We start from the raw sequence: 22,662 nt of genomic DNA, 5'->3' as shown, positions 1-22,662 counted from the left end.
CAGCCTTCTACACACCTCCCTTTTCTCAAAATGTCCTACTTACAACTTTCCAACCAAGTCTTTTGTGCTCCCCTAGAGTTGGGCAGTAGGACAGAACAGAGGACACATGGACAGGAGCGCAGCCGTCTCTGAAAGCCAGGTACTGTGGGTTTGGTTGCAGGCCAATCCCTCTGAGCTGCCCTCATGGGCTCGCCTAAGGAGCCAGGAGGCCAGGGCTGAGGGAGGAGGAGGTCTAAGTCCAGGGCCCAATTAAGAGATCAGATGGTGAAGAGTTTGGGGGCTTTTGAGGTGAGGAGGCCCAGCTGATCCTGCAGGCTTGTATAAAGCACTGTAACCCCCAGACAGCTCGAGGGCTGGCAGGCACCTGGGTCAGGGCTTCCCAGAGCCATGGCCCAGGAGTGGGGCCCCCAGAGGCTTGCAGGCAGGCAGCTGCAGGCCAGCTTTGAGGACAGCACCCCTTCGAGCATCTTCACCTACACCAACAGCAACGCTACCAGAGGTGAGCGGGCAGGTGCCATGGAGGCTGGGTTCCGATGGCTGAAGCAGGGACACCAGGACCAAGTGGCCACAGGGGGGGCCATAGTCCACCCACCCAACCCAAGAATGTCTTCTGCACAGTGGCGCCAGCCAAAAGGGTTTTCTCTCTTAGTTTATTTTTTTTTAGCTTCATATATATATTGAGTTCAGAGAGGAAGGGAGAGGGAGAGAGATAGAAACATCAATGATGAGAGAAAATAATTGATTGGCTGCCTCCTGCTCAACTCCTACTGGGGATCGAGCTCAAAACCCAGGCATGTGCTCTGACTGGGAATTGAACCATGACCTCCTGGTTCATGGGTCAACGCTCAACCACTGAACCACACTGGCCGGGCTCCCTTAGCTTTTATGATGACATGAATTGGGGGGGGGGGGTCCTTTCTGAATAGAAAGATACACAAGAATATAAAATATGAGCCCTGGCCTGTTTTGCTGGGTGGTTAGAGTGTCTGCCCATGAACAGAATGGTCTCAGGTTCGATTCCTAGTCAAAGGCATGTACCTCAGCTGCAGGCTCTATCCCTGGTCCACAGGTGCTGGAATGCGTGGGAGACAACCAGTCGATGTGTCTCTCTCACATCGATGTTTCTCTTTCTCTCTCACCCCTCCTCCCCCACCTTCCACTTTCTCTACAAATCAATGGAAAAAATATCCTCGGATAAGGATTTTTTAAAAAGAATATCAAGTATGCATTTTCTTATTTTAAGCATTTTTATTGATTTCAGAGAAGAAAGGAAAAGGAGATGGAGATAGACACATGGAAACATCAATGATGAGAGAGAATAATTGATCCACTGCCTCCAGCATGCCCCTCATTGGGAATGAGCCTGCAATCCGGGCATGTGCGCTGAGTGGGAATTGAACCGTGACCACCTGGTTCAAAGGTTGATTTTCAACCACTGAGCCACGCTGGCGTGGCTCAAACATGCATTGCAAACCTCGTAGGCTTCCCAGACCCTTTGAGAATCCCTTTCCCATGCAAGTTCATTACTCTTTCCTCGTGGCCCCTTATTGCAAGTGAGCACTCATTACATTCAAGTCTGAGAAAGGATCTGGTCTGACTCACCTTTGCATGTTCTGAAGCCAAAAAGAAGCAAACTCCAGGAACAGGAGGCTTGAGGGTAGAGATGAGTGACTTCTAGAACCTTCGGATCAGAAGAGGCTGTATTGGTCACCTTGTCCAAGTCTGTGTCCATGTCTGGGGCCTGCGCCTTACCAGGCACATTCTGGGGGTAGAAGTTTGCTCCACTCCTGGGGCCGCCCTTCCACTTAGAGCTGGCCCATGGCGAGAGAGAAAGGCCCCAAAGAAACTAAAAACTGATGAGGTAGCTGAGTTCCGCCCTGGGAGTGGCCCAGTCCAAAAGCTTTGCCTGTAAACCCTTCAAAGAGATGAGGGCACCAGTGATCCCCAGCCCTAGACCTGTCCCCAGGTCCCTCCTCCAAACCAAATGTTTCTTGACTGCCAGGGCAGTGATCAGCAACAGGGTGCCTGGACCAAACTGGTTGAGAACCCTGAAGTTCCCATCAATGAGAATAATTGATGGAGATGGAACAACGCTCTCCATGAGGGCCTCTAAGGCTACATCAGTGCCCAATTCCTTTCTGTAAAATTTATTCTCTTTCCCCCCCCCCAAATTCAAGTGTCTGTCAAAGTAGACAGAAAAGTATAGCAACCCCCTGGGTCTCGATCATTTGTCTTATTTCATCTCTAACTCTCTCCACTAATCCCTTCTTCTGATTTCTGGGAGCAGATCCAGGACATCACCCCATTTCCTCTATAAATCTTCAGTATGCACCTGTAGGAGAAAAGGACTCTGGGAAACATAACCATAGCCTGACCGGTGTGGCTCAGTGGTTGAGCATTAAACCATGAACCAAGAGATCGCGGTTTGATTCCTGGTCAGGGCACAGGCTTTGTTTGCTTGAATCAGAGTTCATATAAGGCCCACATGTCCTTATTAATTGATAGATATGTCTTTATATCCTTTTTTAATTTAGAGGTTCTCCCTCAACCTCGTTGCGATTTATTTGTCAAAGTAAATGAGTCCCTGGACTCACTCACCCACTTCAGACTCTGCTGATGTCTTCCTATGTGTGGCTTCCCATGCCCAACCCACTTTCATCGTCAGGATGTTTCTGTAAAATATCTGCTCTGAAGGTCTGCTGAGAGGTCAACTGGGTTTGTCCCGTGTTTTGACAAGACTTGGGGGGGGGGGCGTCCTTTTTTTCAGGGTATTGGCAGCTCCTGAGCCCAAGGCCCAGACCCATTAAACCACTGGGGGTTGCAAAAATGGCATTCTGACTGTCTTCTTCTGTTAGCTGGATTACATCGATAAAGAGAAACATGCCCTCATCTACTATTGTGTTCCCTCAGGAGGGGTTGTGGTGTACTAGTTTATGGGAAAGACAGGAGGAATGTTTGATTCCTCCCTTTTATCTCTCTAATTTCAAAATAGTGGCTTGGTTCCCCAGTGAAGCCAATTAAGGTTGATCTCATAGGTCGATGCTTAAGCACTGAGCCACGCTGGCTGGGATCCCTTCTGGTATTTTTTTAGAATACCTTCTCGTGCTCATTTCTTCCCAAAATGAGTCCCAGGGTTTTCAGGAGGGAGGAGCAGGGTTGCGCTGCTGGAGGCCACTCCTTCTCGGCACCCCACATTCAGAGTGCCTCAGTCCCTCTGCCACCATGCAAGGCCCTTGTCCCTGCCCTGTCCCTCTTATTCCTGCCCACCCAGTCTGGTCTCTATGGGTTGTCTGAGAAGGACACTCAGTCTGTTTCACTTTTTAAATTTATTTATTTATTTTTATTTTATTGATTTTTTTACAGAAAGAAAGGGAGAGAGATAGAGAGTTAGAAACGTCGATGAGAGAGAAACATCAACCAGCTGCCTCTTGCACACCCCCTACCGGGGATGTGCCCGCAACCAATGTACATGCCCTTGACCGAAATCGAACCTGGGACCTTTCAGTCCTCAGACCGATGCTCTACCACTGAGCCAAACTGGTTTCGGCCAGTCTGTTTCATTTTGAAACTGCCTCAGCCCCTTGCATTTGCTTGCAAGCTGGAGTATTTCAAACACCTCGCAGTTTCAATTGCTATTCTCACACTGACCTCTGTACTTTCCGGGGAACTCCGATGTACACCAGAACATCTCAGAGTCTCATCATGGTGGTCCCAAGGGGTCAAGTTAACTCTCAGCTGGGGAATCTGAAGAGGCTTCTAGAAGCCAAGAGCATCGGAACTGGGCTTCATAGCATGGAAAGCAAGAGGACTTGGTGCAGGGAAGAGTGGGAGTGATTATCCAACAATAGCCCAGCTGGCATGGCTCAGTGGTTGAGCGTGGACCTATGAACCAGGAGGTCAAGGTTCAATTCCTGGTCAGGACACATGCCTGGGTTGCGGGCTCGATCCCCAGTGTGGGGCGTGCAGGAGGCAGCTAATCAATGAATCTCTCATCATTGATGTTTCTGTCTCTCCCCCTCTCCCTTCCTCTCTGAAATCAATTTAAAAAAGATATTTAAAAAAGAAGATCCATCGCTTCTCGGCCTTTTGGCTAAGATCAAGTGTAAAAAAGATCCAACAACAGAAAGATGTGAAGTGCGCAAGAAAGACAGTATAGGGGGTGTGGAGGTTCAGGGGAGCATAAGCCTGCCAATGGCACTACAAGGGGCTGGCCCAGTGTCCGGGGAGTGGTGAATCAGAAGAGGGAGAGATACCCAGCAGAGATGATGAGGAGTTTCACTTTGTCAAGTTCAAAGATGCTTGTGCAGCTGTCCAGAGAGCCAGGTCCTCTGGCCTAAGAGATGGGATTGAGGGCAGGTTGTTTGAAGATGTACAAAGCGAGAGAGAGAGAGAGAGAGAGAGAGAGAGAGAGAGAGAGAGAGAGAGAGAGAGAGAGAGAGAGAGAAACAGCTGCAAAGGCAGCAGGTAAGAGAGCGGAAGTGTTGACGGGAGGCCATCTCGGGGGGAGAGGATGGATGGGTGTAGCTGTACAGGCAGATGAGGCCACTACCTACCCTGTCCCTCCTGCCTCCAGGCCCCTTTGAAGGCCCCAATTACCACATCGCCCCCCGATGGGTGTACCACCTCACCAGTGCCTGGATGATCTTCGTGGTCATTGCGTCTGTCTTCACTAATGGGCTCGTGCTGGTGGCCACCATGAGGTTCAAGAAGCTGCGCCACCCTCTCAACTGGATCCTGGTGAACTTGGCTGTGGCTGACCTGGCGGAGACCATCATCGCCAGCACCATCAGCGTCGTGAACCAGATCTACGGCTACTTTGTGCTGGGCCACCCTCTGTGCGTTGTGGAGGGCTACACTGTCTCCCTGTGCGGTAAGCCAGCTGAGGGCCCGGGCTCCGGAGAAGACCCAGCCTGCTGTGCAGAAAAGACATGCCCCACGTGTGCCTGCAATGCACACGTGTGAAGAAAGACAGACGTGCAGGAGAAAGCGGGCCTGGGCCATCATTCAGGTGGTGGTGGTGGGGTCTGCTTGTGCAATTCAACACACCCCAAGTGCCTACTCTGAGATATTTCTGCCTGTTTGTTTGGGTTTTTTTAATGTGTATTTTTATTGATTTCAGGGAGGAAAGGAGAGGGGGAGAGAGAGAGAATCATCGATCGGCTGCCTCCTACATTCCCCATACTGGGGATTGAGCCTGCAACCTGACCAGGAATTGAACCGAGACCTTCTGGTTCATATGTCTATGCTCAACCACCTTGAGCCATGCCAGCCTGGCCAGGTTCTGCCTTTGGACAGCCACTTTGGGGCCATGCGGCTGTGAGGAGACAGCTGTAGAGTCAGATGACCTCAGAACAATGTGGGAGGGGAGGGCTGCAGGCACCCCAAACAGAACTCCCACCGTCAGGGCCGTGTTCCCTGTCAGCTCACCTGTGTTGGCTTTTTCCAGGGAAAGAAGCAATTCCCAGATCTCTTTCCCCATCCCCATCACTAATGTCTCTGTGAGCTGTGGCTCTATTCAGGTCAACATTGCCATGTCCTGGAGGAGCTGGAACTTTTTTAAATTATTGATTTATTTGTATTGATTTCAGAGAGGAAGGGAGAGGGAGAAAGAGAGAGAGAAACATCCACAATGAGAGATAATCATTGACTGACTGCCTCCTGCATGCCCCTCACTGAGGACCGAGGCCCTGGGAATCAAACCATGACCTCTTGGATCATAGGTTGATGCTCAACCACTGAGCCATACCAGCCGGACGCCTGTACTTCTGAACCAGTTTTGGTGCCATGGACACCCCCTGGCCCTCAACGGAAACATATGCACCCCTTCTCAGAAGAATATTTGCAAATGCACACGAGGTCCATGAGATTACAAAGGACTACAATGATACTGAAATATAGTTATCAAAGTATTAAACAGTAATTAGCAACATAGCTTCATTAAGGTATTAGTATTAAAATTATAATACTAAGTTATAGTATATTATCTATAATAATAAAAGCGTGCTATGCTAATTAGACTGGACATCCTCTGGATAAGCTGGGGCAGCAAGAAGAAGCCCAGGACCAGGGTGCAAGAGGGAAGCCAGCGCAGGCAGCCAGGAGAAGGAAGGCATCGGGCCTCTAATAATTAAATAAATAGTATTGAGTATTTTCTAGAATATTAGTGACACCATTTTTTGAAAAATATATTTTATTGATTTTCTATAGGTATAAAGGGAGAGAGATAGAGAGTTAGAAACATTGATGAGAGAGAAACATCCATCAGCTGCCTCCCGCACACACCCCACTGGGTCTGTGCTCACAACCAAGGTACATGCCCTTGACCAGAATCGATCCTGGGACCCTTCAGTCCACAGGCTGATGCTCTATCCACTGAGCCAAACCGGTTAGGGCAGGGATACCATTTTTTATTGAAGTATCAAATAACTGGACCAGGCCTGAAAGTCATTGAAATTTCAAAGTGGTGTCCTAGCCAGTTTGGCTCACTGGATAGAGCATTGGCCTGTGGATGGGAGGGTCCTGGCTTTGATTCTGGTCAAGGGTATGTACCTCAGTTGCAGGTTTGATCCTCAGCCCTGGTTGGGGTGCATGTGGGAGGCAACTAATCAACGTGTTTCTCTCATATCAATGTCTCTCTCTCTCTCTCTCTCTCTCTCTCTCTCTCTCTCTCTCTCTCTCTTGCTCTGGCTCTCTCCCCCTCCTTTCTACTCTACCTAAAAATTAATGGAAAACCCTAGCTGGTTTGGCTCAGTGGATAGAGCGTCGGCCTGCAAACTGAAAGGTCCCAGATTCAATTCCAGTCAAGGGCACATGCCCGGGTTGTGGGCTTGATCCCCAGTGGGGGTCTTGCAGGAGACAGCCAATCAATGATTCTCTCTCATCCTTGATGTTTCTATCTCTCTCTCCCTTTTCCTTCCTCTCTGAAATCAATAAAAATATACACTTAAAAATCAATGGAAAAATATCCTCATGTGAGGATTTTTTTAAAAAGACATTTCAAAGTGGTAATAAACGTAGTGATATTGAGAAATGCTTGCCACCTCTATAAAGTGACCGAGCCATGGGCAATGCTAATACTGTCACACCCATAACAGAAGGAAATGCCAGTGTCAGTTAGAGGAAGACGTCATTTTTCCCACCCCAGTCCATGGCCACCTGGATTCTGTGCACAGACCTCTGGGTCTGAGCAGCACAGAAGACATTGTCTTCACCTGCTAAACGGAGGAAGGGGGTGAGATATCAGGGAAGGGTTCCAAGCACGGGTCTTCAAACTACGGCCCGCGGGCCACATGTGGCCCGCAGAGGAGTCTGATCCGGCCCGCAGGTTTTTTGGGCAGTGAGCGCAGCCGAGGTGTTACAGTAGGAATTAGTAGTTGATATAGTCCGGCCCTCCAGCTCTCTGAGGGACCGTGACCTGGCCCCCACTTTAAAAAGTTTGAGGACCCCTGATCTAAAGGAACATGTGCTTACTGGCAGGAGGGGCACAGCTCTTGGCTGGGATCAGAGCATATCAGTGGGTCGGGCTGGTGTGCTCATGGCCATTGGTGGCTACCTCAGTGCCCTCACAGGAAAGGCTGATGGCCAAGTAAAAGAACACGGGGAAACAAGGTGGACCACGGTCGAATCAGAGGGGGCAAGGAAGGGCCCAATGGGGGAAGACGGGAAAACAGGACTTAGAAAAAGAAACTGACCAAGCCTGGCTGGTGTGGCTCAGTGGTTGAGCATCAACCTATGACCCTGGAGGTCATGGTTCGATTCCTGGTCAGGGCACATGCCTGGATTGCCGGCTTGGTCCCCTGTGTGGGGCGTGCAGGAGACAGCCAATCAATGATTCTCTCATCATTGATGTTTCTATATCTCCCCCTTCCTCTCTAAAATCAATAAAAAAATATATTTTTTTTTAGCCCTGACAGGTTTGGCTCAGTGGATAGAGCGTGGGCCTGAGGACTCAAGAGTCCCAGGTTTGAATCCTGTCAAAGGCATACCTTGGTTGCGGGCACATTCCTAGTAGGGAATGTGCAGGAGGCAACTGATTGATGTTTCTAACTCTCTCTTCCTCTCCCTTCCTCTCTGTAAAAAATCAATAATATATATATATATATAAATTTTTATTTGTAATTGACCCAGAGACCCAGTGCCCCCTGGACCTGATAACACGCTTTGGAGAAGGAGGGTTCGCAGGTGCTTGGGGAGCGCCTCTGCATCCGGAAAGCTGCCAGCTGGTCCGGGCGAAAGAGGTGACGTAGGAGGCTCCAAGCTGCCATCTGTCTGTTCCCCCCCGCAGGGATCACGGGGCTCTGGTCCCTGGCCATCATTTCCTGGGAGAGGTGGCTGGTGGTCTGCAAGCCTTTTGGCAACATGAGATTTGATGCCAGGCTGGCCATCGCGGGCATCGCCTTCTCCTGGATCTGGTCTGCGGTGTGGACAGCCCCGCCCATCTTTGGTTGGAGCAGGTAAGGATGCCAGGGTGCCCAGAAGGCACCTTGCTAGGACCAAGAGGGGAGGGTCAGACTTGTGATTCCCTTTGTGACCTCGGGGCAAACGGGTTTCCGTCTCTGGGCCTCCACGGCCCCACGAATAACGAGAAGTCGGGTCCAGCTCTCCCTGAGGCCCCTTCTAGCGCGCAGTGTTTATGAGTGTGTGAATCTGGCCGCTGGAGCATGGCCTCCAAGCTTTTCCCGTGGTCTCCAAGCCTGAGCTGCTCGCAGGAACACGAGGAGAAATGCCTACAACTTCAAGCGATGGGCTGATCGGGTGGACCCCAGAAAAATGATTCCGTTATTCCCAGGTTCTTAGAAAGCAAGAGGGTGAAAAGGGGATGTGATCAAGGTGATGAAAATGTTCTGAAACCAGATAGTGGTGATGAAAGTACTACAACTGCCACCAAACTGCTCACTCAAAAGCGGTCAGCCCTAGCCAGTTTGGCTCAATGGATAGAGCGACGGCCTGCTGACGGAAGGGTCCCAGATTTGATTCGGTCTAAGGCATGTACTTCAATTGCAGGCTCGATCCCCAGGGCCCGTGCAGGAGGCAACCAATCAATGTGTCTCTCTCACACATCAATGTTTCTCTCTCTCTCTCTCTCTCTCTCTCTCCTCTTCCTCCCTTCCACTCTAAAAAAAAAAAAATAGTTCATTCGTGTAATGTGAATTTAATTTCAATAAAAAACAAATAACCAACAACCCTACTGGTCAGTGGCATGGCTGGGCTGGGGGTCACATTGAGACAGGCTGCCGTCTCTTCTCTCCAGGTACTGGCCCCATGGCCTGAAGACTTCATGTGGCCCAGACGTGTTCAGTGGTAGCTCGTACCCTGGGGTGCAGTCGTACATGATTGTCCTCATGATCACGTGCTGCATCATCCCACTCAGTGTCATCGTGCTCTGCTACCTCCAAGTGTGGCTGGCCATCCGAGCTGTAAGCCCCCGTGCCCTCCTGACTTCGCCCCTGGCTGGTAGGATCATGAAGGCCAGGGATGTGTGGGCACGGACAGAGGGTCACCCGGTCTGCTCCCCTGCCCCCAAACCAGACGTGAACTTGGCACTTACACCTCTGGCTCCCTGTCCTTGTCTTTATAGAATAGCAAGGGATTACCCCAGTAATGTAGCGGTGCTGCCTTCCTCCTGAGACGGCCAGATCCGGAAGTGAAACCTGCAAATCAAGGAGTGTTGTTAAAAGGGTGCCACTGGAGGGCCCTGGTCCCCTCCACTGGCCTGTTGGGGCAGGCTAAGAAATGAATTCACATGTGCCATCTGCCCTCCAGGCCCCTCTCCTCCCTCCTCTTCCTCTTGGGAAGCTCATCTGTCCACAGCCACGCCCCTCCTCCCCTGGGCGAGCTGGGCTACGATGGGGGCAGCCCTGTAGGAAATGAGAGCAAGACAGCAGAGTGAGGATGGGTCCTGGGGTGCTGGGAGCTCTGTGCTCCCCTTGGATACCATAAGTTGTCCCTTTATCAGTGAGCTAAGCTGCCATTAGCTTGATCTGGATGAGCCATCTGTTCCTCTTGGGATCCTGCTTGGCCCCGGTGGTAGAAGGCCCTCTGGGGTGGCGCCTTTCCTATATGAAGCTGCCTGCGCCCACAATCCGATCAGCCTGGGCTTATGAGCTCTTTTTAGAGTGGAGGTCATGGGCTCGAGATAAGCTCCCCTCATCTCACCACCTTCAGCCTGGGATATCCGCCCCCCACTTTCTTCCCCCACCCTGTTGGCTGTCAGGGATCAGAAGCAACTTAGCTGGCTCCCAAGGTGTCCAACCATGGCTTTGGCCATGTTATGTCTGAGTTGTGGAGCTCAGGCTCCAGAATGTGTCCCTGCCCTCACAGTGTCCCCTCGTGCCCATTCAGCTGTCTGCCATCAGGTCCTGCCCATAGCCGGCAGTGGCCAGCCCCTGTGTCTTCTCCTGCCCAACCCCTCAGATCTGAGCACAGGAGGGAGCATGCTGATAAGGGGACCAGGGGAGGCTAAGAACAGCCCCCTTGACTCCTGCCCAAACTCCCAATGGGAGCCAAGCTAAGCCAGGAGTTTGGAAGGAAGGCTCCAGCTCGGGGCCATCTCAGCCAGGTTCAGCTGCGTGCTGCCTCAAAGCTTGCACAGCTCTCGCGAGACCACCCTCCAGAGAGCTGTAGGCCAGGCGTGCACTCACTCAGATGGGAGCTGGCTGCTGGCTGGCGAGGTGCTGTTGTGGGTGAGCCCATCTCGTTCTCCCCGTGACCCTGCCAGGAACACAAGTCCCTTCAGGTTCAGAGCCCTGAGAAACTCTCCTCATTGTCCCTTGGCATGACCCTCTGTCTCCCCCAGGTGGCGAAGCTGCAGAAAGAATCCGAGTCCACCCAGAAGGCAGAGAAGGAGGTGACGCGCATGGTGATGGTGATGATCCTGGCATACTGCCTCTGCTGGGGGCCCTATACTTTCTTTGCCTGCTTCGCTGCTGCCCACCCTGGTTACGCCTTCCACCCTCTGGTGGCTGCACTGCCAGCCTACTTTGCCAAAAGTGCCACTATCTACAATCCCATTATCTACGTCTTTATGAACCGGCAGGTAAGTCACACCATCGACACAGCAAACTAGAAATAGACCATGAAAGAGCCCCGTGATATCTCCCACCTGGAGTAGTGTCTGGTCTCCGGAACAGTAACCGGAGAAGACTCAGCACGTGACCCCAACCCCAGGCAGCCCTCCTTCTGGATAGTTTTATGGTCTGTCTCTGCCTGAAGGTGGGCATTGCCTGCAGGGCCTGTGTACTGTGGCTCTCATCCTTTCTGTTGGCTTGAGGGCTAGCCTAGAACTGGAACACCGGAGGACTGCCTGGACATGGCTACATTTTTCTGCCATTCTTGGCACAACTCTTCTCTCAACCTTCATCTTTCCATCTTCAAACTCTAATTCTGACAGGACATAAAAGAGGCCCTTCTTCTTGCCAAAACCGGTTTGGCTCAGTGGATAGAGCGTTGGCCTGCAGACTGAAAGGTCCCGGGTTCGATTCCAGGCAAGGGCATGTACCTTGGTTGCGGGCGCATTCCCGGGGGGGGGGGGGGGGTGCAAGAGGCAGCTGATCGATGTCTCTCTCTCATCGATGTTTCTAGCTCTCTATCCCTCTCTCTTCCTCTTTGTAAAAACTCAATAAAATATATATATTTTTAAAAAGAGGCCCTTCTTGGCTGTACTGACCTGTGGCTCTCGTGGCTTTATAGATTAGTTTAGGGTGGACACACTGTGGTCCCACCCAAAGTCTCCCTAGATGGCAGCCAGCATGGACTGGCATACTGGGCCTCCACAGCAAACTGCCCATGACTCCTAGACTTTTATTTTAAGATATATGTTATTGATTTGATTTGATTTTTTTTACAGAGAGGAAGGGAGAAAGAAAGAGAGCCAGAAACATCGATGAGAGAGAAACATCAATCAGCTGCCTCCTGCACACCCCCTATTGGAGATATACCCGCAACCAGGGTACATGCCCTTGACCGAAATCGAACTTGAGATCCTTGACTCCGCAGGCCGACGCTCTATCCACTGAGCCATACTGGCCAGGGTGACTCCTAGACTTCTTGATAGATACAGGTGACTATTGAGGCTCATCATCTTCCAAGTGCAATTTGCCTTATTCTTCCTTGAATCCATCACACCCACTTCATTAGGGTGCATCTATGATGTGACTTGGTGACCAGGAAGGTCTTGGGTCAGAAATACTGCCCCTTAGGGACCTCCTGTTGCACCACATGCAGCCTACTCCTTCCAACTGGCTTTCCTCTGCTCGTCCATTTCACAGTTGCTCCATAGCTGTGCTCCCTCCTGCCTGGCCTTGAGTTCCTTAAGCATGCATACTTTGGGTAATGTTTAAATATTCAGTAGCCCGGCCAGCATGGGCTAGTGAATATTTAAACATTTCCAAAGGAATGCATGCTTAGGGAACCAGGAGGTCACAGTTCGATTCCCGGTCACAACCCCCAACGTGGGGCATGCAGGAGGCAGTCGATTGATGATTCTCATCATGGATGTTTCCATCTCTTTCTCCTTCTCCCTTCCTCTCTGAAATCATAAAATGTTTTAAAATAAATAAATATTCAGTAGCACAATTGATTTGCCAGGGTTCCATTCCTGGCAACCTCAATACCCAGAGGACAGTTCAATCCCAGATCGCTGTTTCCTGTCTTGCGTGCGGGTCTCTTTTTAGGCCTGGCTTTTGTTTGTGGAATCCTAGGCTAGCTTGACAGGAGCTGTCTTGGCTTGAGTCTTTCCGTTCTCCCCCCTCCTAGACAGATGTCACACTTCTGGACGTCTCCAGGCTTTCAAACTTTCACCTTTTCACACTGTTACCCCTTCCTATTGCATTCTGAGAGAACTTTCTGGAATGGAACTCCATGAGGACATACATGATGAAACCCTTAGGTCACGTCTGGCACAGAATTGGTGCTCAGTGGGTAGACGTTAAGTGAATGTGTTGAATGAATTCTTAGCCTCGTCTGCCAGCTCGTTGGCTGAGTTGATTCTGCTCTTCAGCCCATTTCTTATGTTATCAATGTCAACAATTACGTTTTTCATTTTTTGAGAGTTCTGGTGTTGGAGGAAGCTGGAGATAATCAAGAATAGGCTTGGGCTCTAGCTGGTTTGGCTCATCGGCCTATGGACTGAAGGGTCCCAGGTTCGATTCCCGGTCAAGGGCACATGCCTGGGTTTTGGGCTAGATCTCCAGTAGGGAGTGTGTAGGAGGCAGCTGATCAATGATCCTCTCTCATCATTGATGTTTCTATTTCTCTCTCCCTCTCCCTTCTCTGAGATCAATAAAATTATATTTTATTTTTATTTTTTTTAAATACATTTGATTGATTTTTTTTTTTTTTTTTTTACAGAGAGGAAGGGAGAGGAACAGAGAGCTAGAAACATCAATGAGAGAGAAACATCGACCAGCTGCCTCCTGCACACCCCCCACCGGGGATGTGCCCGCAACCAATGCACATGCCCTTGACCGGAATCAACCTGGGACCCTTCAGTCCGCAGACCAATGCTCTATCCACTGAGCCAAACTGGTTTTGGCATAAAATTATATTTTAAAAGAAAGAATAAGCTTAGAATATATAGGAATGCATCAGATCTGTGTTCTCAAAGCATTTTGGTTAGCTGTGATGATCTGAGATATAACCTGAGAAATAAATACGGCCCAGATCTCTTTAGGGATCAAGCAGCAAAGAGCAGGGCCTTCCTGGTGACAGAAGACTCTCTTGGCTAAAGAGACCAGGTGGTGGCTACACTGTTGTTTACCTAGTCCTCACCTGGCCTCAAATTGATGGAATAGAGCCAAGCCGCATGGCTCAGTGGTTGAACATCAACCTATGAACCAAGAGGTCACAGTTCAATTCCCAGACAGGGCACATGCCCGGGTTGGAGACTTGGTCCCCAGTGTGGGGCATGCAGGAGGCAACTGATCCATGATTCTCCCTCATCGATGATATTCTCTCTCTCCCTGTCTGAAATCAATAAAAATATATTTTAAAAATTGATGGAATAGAAACAAGATGGCAAACACATCCCCTTTCACTAAAATGCCTCTTACCAGACATTCTGGAGACAGGTCACTCTATGTATGCATGGGCCCCTTAGCTGGCATCATCTTTGGTCACTGCATGAGTTCCCTGGGGTGCCATGACGAACTACCACAGATTGGGTGGTTGTAAGTAACAGAAACATAGGGTCTCCTAGTTCTGGAGGCCAGAAGTCTGAGATCAAGATGTCAGCAGGGCTAGCTTCTGCTAAGAGCTCTGGGGGAAATCTCTTCTACCTTCTGGTGAGTACTTGCTATTCCTTGGTTTGTAGATGAGTCAGCCTGATCTCTGCCTTCACCTTCATGCCTGTGTGTCTGTGTCCAAATCCCCTCCTACTTACCAGGACACCAGTCATTGCATTAGGGCCCACTCTACTCCAGCTTGACCTCCTGGGAATGTATATCTTTTTTTCAAATATATTTTAAATGGATTTTTTAGAGAGAGAGAGGAAGGGAGAGGGAGAGAGAGAGAGAGAAACAACAATGAGAGAGGAAGTCATCGACTGGCTGTCTCCTGCACGGCCCCCATTGGGGATCAAGCCCCCAATCCGGGCATGTGCCCTGACTGGGAATCAAACCAGCGACCCCTTGGTTCCTGCGTCGGCACTCAACCACTGAGCCACACCAGCCTTGTGTAATGTATATCTTAACCACATCTGCAAAGACTATTTCCAAATAAGGTCACATTCATAGACCCCAAGCATTAGGACTTAAACATACCTTTTGGGGGGCCACAATTCTAAATTAGATACTTAGATGACCAGACAGTCAGAAATAGACCATCCCCTCATGTGAGGAACCACCTTAGTCTTCCTCCATTCACTTTGTAGAATTGTGAATGATAGGAGAGAAGGTGTTGAGTCATCTGGGTGACAATGAATACCTTCCTCTGAATGCCCTACGCATCCCCTTTAGCATAGCGCTAAATAACCCTTCCTGCTCTGCTGAATAACACTTTCTGTCCTGCCAGTTTCGAAACTGCATCTTGCAGCTTTTTGGGAAGAAGGTAGATGATAGCTCTGAACTCTCCAGCACCTTCAAAAGAGAGGCCTCGTCTGTCTCTTCGGTGTCACCTGCATGAGTCTCTCCCAGCCCCAACCACAAAGAGATCTGCCTCCTGCCAGAAAACGTCACCCCTGTCCCACTCACCAGGGCTTTGACCATCACCGCCACCATCCCTTCTTCTCCATCCCTGTGAAGAAAATGTAACTTCTCTTTGCCAGAAACAACCAAGTCACAGAGAGGGGCCCTGAGCCCCCGGGTGTTCAGTCCCTGGGTCACTAGAGGGCACGAGGGGTTTATAGAGGAGTGCAGCACTGTACTTCTGGAGACTTTAATCTTTTCCAAAGTCTGCAGATGATAAGGAAGGATTGTGAGAAAGGGAACTGCGGGCTGGGTGGGCACCCACACACCTCTTACGGGCCTGGTGTTGACAAAATCTGAAAGCCAGATCTAAGAAGTGGCCTCCTGGGGAGGGCTGGCTGGATGCCCTGATGCCTGGAAAAGAGAGGAGCTAGCCCACCCAGACCCTTTAAGGCCCGTCTGGTAGAGGCTTGGCATCCTTGGAATACAGTCTCCATGTGGAGGCGACCCAGACCTGCCAGTCCATGGCAGAAATGGCATGCCAATTCTGCCAGGCCAGGATCCCAACCCCGACCAGCACGATCACGGTGCACATGCGCAGACGCGACTTCAACAGTGTAAATGGAAAGGCACACCCGGTTGAGAAGAAGACCAAGAAGATGGTGGCCAGCATGAGGAGCAAGTTCAGAAATCGGAACACGAACTTCCGGGGACAGTGTCTGAGGTTCTCTGTCATATTCGCTTGCGTCACTTGCTGTAGAGTTTCCAGCTTGGATATGCGACACTGGAACGTTTCCATGACCTCCTGCAGGTGATAAAAACACAGGCCCTTGCCAGAGGTCAGAAGGAAGGTGCGGACATTGACCTGAGTGCTTAAGGGTTGCACAGCAGGTGTTGGTGAGCTGAAGATTTAGGAGGGAAGCTAAGAGCCTACAGCACCTACTCTGAGGGCCCTGTCCTGGGAGGGTCCATATTTCCCAGTAACAGTGAAGATCTCATCTGACTTGACCCTCATCCAGCGTGGTCTGAGAGGTGTAAGGTCTGAGCAAGGTCAGGTGTAAGGTCTGAGGGTGTGGAAGAGAGTAAGGCTATCTGTCTCAGGTGAGGGGGATCCATCACCCATGCTTGCAGCTCCAGGGTCAAAAGCAGGGGTTCCCAGCTGGTGTTCCCTGCACCCCCAGCAGCTCCTGGGTACTCATCAGCCCCCTTTACAAGTGGCTCTGGGCTCAAGGGTGAGAACTGCAATGCCCAAGTTCCCAGATCAGTTAAGGTGGGGGGAGAGGGGAAGTGGAGCATGAACATAAAGATTGGGCCCCGCCAGGTCTAAAACAAATGTGGGGGTTGCCATTGAATCCTCAGTGGGGGTACAGCTTGAATATTTGTCTCTTTCCCTGGTTTGGAGGTTGCCAGAACAGAGTCTCTCATCCTTGGCTTCTCTCCTCCCTGCATCCTTCTCACTGGCCCATTCTCAAAAAGCTCCCCCGAGAGGAACTCACCCATATTTCCTTGGCTTTTTCGTAGGAAAGATAGGCCATTTTCTCTTCAGCATAGGACAGACTCTGTTTGAGGCAGTAAATTTCATCCAGGTGCCGCTGCAGGTGTTCGTTCACCAGTTCTGCCATCAGTGATTGCCTTGGGAGCAAAAGAGAAAGTAATACACCCTCAGTACCCCGCCCAGAGCTTGTGCTGGCAATGAATGGTCCTCCATCCAGACTAGACTTTGGGCGTCACTTCGGCAGCACGCCTATCATAATAAAAGTGTAATATGCTAATTAGACCGGACAGCCGAACGACCTTCCGGACATCCTTCCAGACGACCTTCTGGACGAAGCTGTGGCTGCGAGGGCTGAGGGCCCAGCCCCTTGCATGAATGTCATGCATCGGGCCTCTAGTATACTAAAATTGGAATTATACAGAGGAGATCAGCATGGCCCCTGTGCAAGGATGTCACGCAAATTCATGAACCATTCCATATATATATTTTTTAATATATTTTATTGATTTTATACAGAGAGGAAGGGAGAGAGATAGAGAGTTAGAAACATCGATGAGAGAGAGTCATCGATCAGCTGCCTCTTGCACACCCCCTACTGGGGATATGCCAGCAACCACGGTACATGCCCTTGACCGGAATCGAACCCGGGTCCCTTCAGTCCCCAAGCCGACGCTCTATCCATTGAGCCAAACCGGTTTCGGCTCCATATATTTTTTTAAAAAGACTAGACTTGGGTTTAGGATCTGCTTTCCTCTTCTGGCCCTCAGCGCCAGTCAAACCCAGCCTACTCTTCCAGGTCTGCGCCTCAGCCACACCCACACCGACAGTCACGTTATCTCCTACATACCATCCCCCTTTTGTAACGGCTTTGCCAAAATAGAGATAGAGTAGACGTTGTAGAAATCAAGATCTAAATTATCCCCATATGCTATTAAATTCCATATGTATTCCCAGCGCCAGTGTTTGGCATGCAGTAGTTGTTCCATAAAAATCTGTGGGTTCTAGAGATGGAGCAGCCGTGAAAGACCACATAGTATATGCTTCTATTTATATGAAATGTCCAGAATAAACCAATCCAGAAAAAAAGGAAAGAGAATAGTGGTTGCCGGAGCTGGAAAAGGGGAAGGTGCGGAGTGACTACTAATGGGGACTGGGGTTTCTCTTTGGAGTGATGACAATGTTATGGTCTGTAATGAGATAGTGGTGATGGCTGCACAATTCTGTGACTATATAAAGACTACTCAAGTGTACACTTTAAATGGATGCATTTTATGGTATGTGAATTATATCTCAATAAAGCTATTATTAAAGCAAATAAGTAGAGGATTGTGGTCATGGTTGCACAACCCAGTAAATTTACTAAACATCATAAAAATGTACAGTTAAGACAGTGAATTTTATGGCACGTAAACTATATCTCAGTGGATCGTTAAAAACATATAAACGAGCCTGGCAGGTGTGGCTCAGTGGTTGAGCACTGACCTATGAACCGGGAGATCATGGTTTGATTCCCAGTCAGGGCACATGCCTGGGTTGTGGGCTTGATCCCCAGTGTGGGACATGCAGGAGGCAGCTGATCAATGATTCTCTCTCATTGTTGATGTTTCTATCTCTCTCTCCCTCTCCCTCTTTGCAATCAATAAAAATACATTTATATACATATACATATACATATACATATACATATACATATACATATACATATACATATTAGGATACATGTATATGTATCCTAGTATATATAATATAATATTTGAGGCAAAAATGCTAAATGTGAAAATTTGAGAAAGATCGGGGGTAGGTATACAGTGTCGGTCATGTTATTCTCAAATTTCCCCTGGGTTTGGAATGTTTCATCGTTTAAAAAAATCTCTGAGGTTCTTCATTTGGGCAACAGGAAGGACAGGGGGCTTCTAGAACTTTCTTTTAGGGAATAGCCGAGGAAGGCTTGACCCAAGCCAGGGCCAGTGACACCGGAGAAGAGGAAAGATACCAGAGAGCACTGGAGTCCAGGGCAATGAAGGACCTGCACAAGAACATAACCAATGGTGCTGTCATCCGGACAGGGAATGTGAGGCAAGGAGGCAGTTTGGTCCTATTTTGAGAACTTCACTGACACCTACGCGTAGACACCCCCAGGCAGCTAATAAGCTGAACACTCATTTGTTGAAAGCCAAGTCATCAAGCGCTGATTCATAGCAGAGCAGTGTTTCAAGGAACATTCCATTAGTCTCTGCCCTGCTTCCTGTTGAGAAGAGAGTGGGCTGACAGCATGGCTGAGGCTACTGCCCACAGAGAGGGGGAGAGGCAGGGTGTCCGCCCTGGAAGTACATACCCCATGATTATCTTTCCATTACCGGGAAAGATCCAGCCACAAGAACATTTAAGATATTAACTGTATTCAAGTATGCTTTCATGAATATATTCTCCACGAATACGAAGGAAGTCAATGAATAGATTCTTCATTAATGTATTTCTAAGAATGTCTTAATATATTCTTGAATGTATTCTTGAATAATTTAGTGAATAAAAAGATGTTAGTTCATAAGGATATTCTCTCGGTCTCTCCTTCCCTTGCCCGCAGCCTCCTTTCCCTCTGGCAGCAGTGCCCCGGCCTCGGCACAGCTGCCTCTTCTCATTGTCTCTTTTTTAGTCAAAGGCCCCTCTCCATCCAGCTCCTACCATCACAGAGGCAAATGGAGCACTCTGAAAAGTCTTCTTTTTAAAAATATATATTTTATTGATTTTTCACAGAGAGGAAGGGAGAGGGATAGAGAGTTAGAAACATCAACCAGCTGCCTCCTGCACACTCCCCACTGGGGATGTGCCCACAACCAAAGTACATGCCCTTGACTGGAATCGAACCTGGGACCCTTCAGTCCACAGACCAATGCTCTATCCATTGAGCCAAACCAGCCAAGGCTGAAAAACTTTCTTATGAAGACAGAATGATGACCAGTCAACCAAAATGTCCCCTAAATCTCCCAAAGCTGATAAGGCTGCCCTCTTCAATACAAATTATCCTAAACTGTATTGTTGTGAAAGATTATACTCTTTTTTAAAATACATATTTTTTATTGATTTCAGAGAGGAAGGGAGAGGGAGAGAGATATAGAAACATCAATGATGAGAGAGAATCACTGATCAGCTGCCTCCTGAATGGATGGAGCCTACAACCCGAGCATGTGCCCTTGACTGGAATGGAACCTGAGATCCTTCAGTCTGCAGGCTGGTGCTCTATCCACTGAGCCAAACCAGCTAGGGTCAAAAGATTATACTCCTGACTATACCTGAGGATTGGCTTTTGGGCAAATTGAGTCTGCAGCCTAGATGAGAAATCTAAGATAGAGAAACAGATGTGGGGGCGGGGCTCAAGCAGTAGGGATACGGCTGGGGAATGCGGCAGAGTGGGCAAAGCTCCTCCTGAGCATATGTGGACCCTAATTGCAATCACACACATCCTATAAGAGAGAGACCAGCCCTAACCGGTGTGGCTCAGTGGATACAGCGTCGGCCAGTGGACTCAAGGGTCCCAGGTTCGATTCCAGTCAAGGGCATGTACCTTGGTTGCGGGCACATCCCCAGTGGGGAGTGTGCAGGAGGCAGCTGATTGATGTTTCTTTTTCATCGATGTTTCTAACTCTCTATCCCTCTACCTTCCTCTCTGTAAAAAATCAATATATTTTTTAAAATTTTTTAAAAAGAAAAAAATCAACCCACTGCACAGTGGGGAGATGGCATTCCCCAGAAGGCAGTCATTTGCAGAATAAATATCCCGGAAGTGATATTGTACCCCAGTTCAGCCATAAGCACACGTGAAGGGATCAGGGCTGTCGAGCCGACTCCAGTCCTGTCTACACACCATTCCAGCAGACAGGATGGCAAAGCGCCTCCCTAACTGGTGAGAGTCTGCTGGGCTCACCGCCACTCGGGCTATCTCCTGCCATTCCAGCTAGAACCGCAGCTGCCAGACCGCCCAGAGGGACCTAGAGCTGGAGCCTCACTGGCCAAGCTGGTGTGCAACTGCGGACAGGGGGTGAGCACTCTTCACCGCGGGGGCCCAGGCACCAAGAAAACCACTGAGCCGCTCTCCTCAGCTCTGGCAGACAGTCCTGGGGGCTGTCCCCAGAGCCAAGGTGGCAGAAGGGGCTCCTCCTCACCTGCATTTCTCCTCCTGAAGGCACTCCAGCGACATCTGCAGGTCTGTGAGGTACATCTCCTTTAGGCTCTGATAGGACATCTGGAGGCCAAGGTGGATTTTCTGGGCTTCTTTGAGCTCTTCCTTCACCTTCTGCAATAGCAAGTTTGCCTTCGACTCTGGCAACCTTGCTGGTGACCTCTCCTGCTGTGAGGCCGGCAGCTGACTGTCAAGTGGGAGGGGCCTGCCAGACGAGGTGGTGGCTAAGTCATCTTTCCCACCTGCCTTGGAAGACTCTAGAAACGGGGCCTTCTCCCAGGGCTGCCGCCCATTGTCCGGGCTGCTCTTCTCCTTTGCCACTGAGCCCTTGGGCTGGCAGCCCCTCTGCAGCTCCTGCAGTTGCTGGTGACACTGATGGAGCCTTCGCTCTATCTGGGCGATGGTGGCAGAGGCCCGCTGGTTCACCTTCTCGAAGGCCTGGCGGATGTGCAAGGCCTGGCGCCGGTCGGCTTTGGACACCAGCTTGAGGTAGCTCTCAGTATTCTGGTCCCGGCTGGCCTTCTCCACTCTCAGCTGCTCTAAGAGGTAGAGGGTGCGGTGCTTGATGCTCTTCTGTAAGTTCCGGGCCATCTCGCCATGCAACAGGCTGGAGTGGCCGCTAAAGCCCTCCTTGCTGGGTGACAAGGATCTGGATCTGCACGAGGGAATGTTGGAGGGGAAGATTGCACGTGGGCTCTTGGTGTTTTCCTCCTGCATTGGGAAACAAGTAAAAAATCAGGTACTACTGCATAAGCTGCAAATGGTAGGAGAACTGAACACACGATTGCCTCGCTCTATAAAAATACTTACACATATGCAGAGATACTTATGTGTGTTAAGATTTATGCGTTTGAGATGGGCCCAGCACAGACCAGAGAAGTCAGTTTCGACTTCCGGACCCCTCTCCCCTCCTTTTCAGCACTGACTTCTTGCTTTATGGGTGTGCCTCACAGCGAGCCCAGATGGCTAGAGTTCTCCCTCCACACACACCCATTCTGTTCCTGGGATTCCTCTCTTTCAAGAATGACCAATTGTGCATCTCATTTTATTAAAAACTGATCTTGTCCTAGATGGTTTGGCTCATTGGAGAGAGTGTCAGCCTGCAGACTGAAGGGTCCCAGGTTCGATTCCGGCCAAGGGCACATGCCCGGGTTTCTGACTCAATCCCCAGTAATGGGCGCGCAAGAGGCAGCCAATTGATGATTCTCTCTTAACATTGATGTTTCTATCTCTCTCTCCCTCTTCCTTCCTCTCTGAAATCAATAAAGAAATATATATAAACTGTTCTTGTAAAGTAGGGAATAAGCTCATTCCCATTAGGCCATACACCTTGCTGTATTGCTACTGCCGAGCAGACTGAAGAGATAGCAGAGCCATCATAGGGTTTGGGTTAGTGCAGTGGTCGGCAAACTCATTAATCAACAGAATGGCAAACTGCAGCTTGCAAGCTGCATGTGGCTCTCAAGCTGTAGTTTGCTGACCACTGGGTTAGTGGTTAGAGTAGGGGTGTAGAACTCAATCAGAGAAGGGGCCAAAATCTAAAATCCAGCCTAAATCGCGGGCCGAATGGTTTACTGAACAGTCATAAACTGACAATGTCATAAACTGACAGCGGAGTGCAGTGATGACAGCGCGGTGCGGGCCACATTGCAAGGCCTGGCGGGCTGGATTTGGCCCGCGGGCCTTGTGTTTGACACATGCGGGTTAGAGTGTCAGCCTGCGGACTGAAGGATCTCGGATTCGATTCCAGTCAAGTGCATGTATAATACCTCGGTTGCAGGCTTGGTCCCCAGCCCCAGTCAGGGCTTGCGAGCGTGCGGGAGGCAACCAATTGATGTTTATTTCTCTATCTCTTCCCCTCCCTTCCATTA

General features: G+C 49.8%; 2 protein-coding genes across 2 annotated transcripts; one reads left to right on the top strand and one right to left on the bottom strand.

Annotated features, from left to right (window-relative positions):
• Positions 1-387: 387 nt before the first annotated feature.
• On the top strand, positions 388-15,117 carry LOC311615718 (long-wave-sensitive opsin 1; the record flags this gene model as incomplete). The annotated part of the gene is made up of 6 exons (XM_084871135.1): positions 388-499; positions 4,574-4,870; positions 8,285-8,453; positions 9,251-9,416; positions 10,796-11,035; positions 15,007-15,117. The coding sequence occupies 6 exons, from the start codon at positions 388-390 to the stop codon at positions 15,115-15,117; spliced, it is 1,095 nt and encodes a 364-aa protein (XP_084727261.1).
• Positions 15,118-15,567: 450 nt separating this feature from the next.
• On the bottom strand, positions 15,568-21,508 carry TEX28 (testis expressed 28; the record flags this gene model as incomplete). Its single annotated transcript, XM_084870891.1, has 3 exons — positions 15,568-15,924; positions 16,616-16,751; positions 20,775-21,508. The coding sequence occupies 3 exons, from the start codon at positions 21,506-21,508 to the stop codon at positions 15,568-15,570; spliced, it is 1,227 nt and encodes a 408-aa protein (XP_084727017.1).
• Positions 21,509-22,662: the final 1,154 nt, after the last annotated feature.

Source organism: Pipistrellus hanaki (assembly GCF_964339955.1).
Source record: "Pipistrellus hanaki genome assembly, chromosome: X".
Taxonomy (NCBI): Eukaryota; Metazoa; Chordata; class Mammalia; order Chiroptera; family Vespertilionidae; genus Pipistrellus; species Pipistrellus hanaki.
Note: the sequence above shows the minus strand (reverse complement) of the source record. Positions and strands in the feature narration are given on the sequence as shown.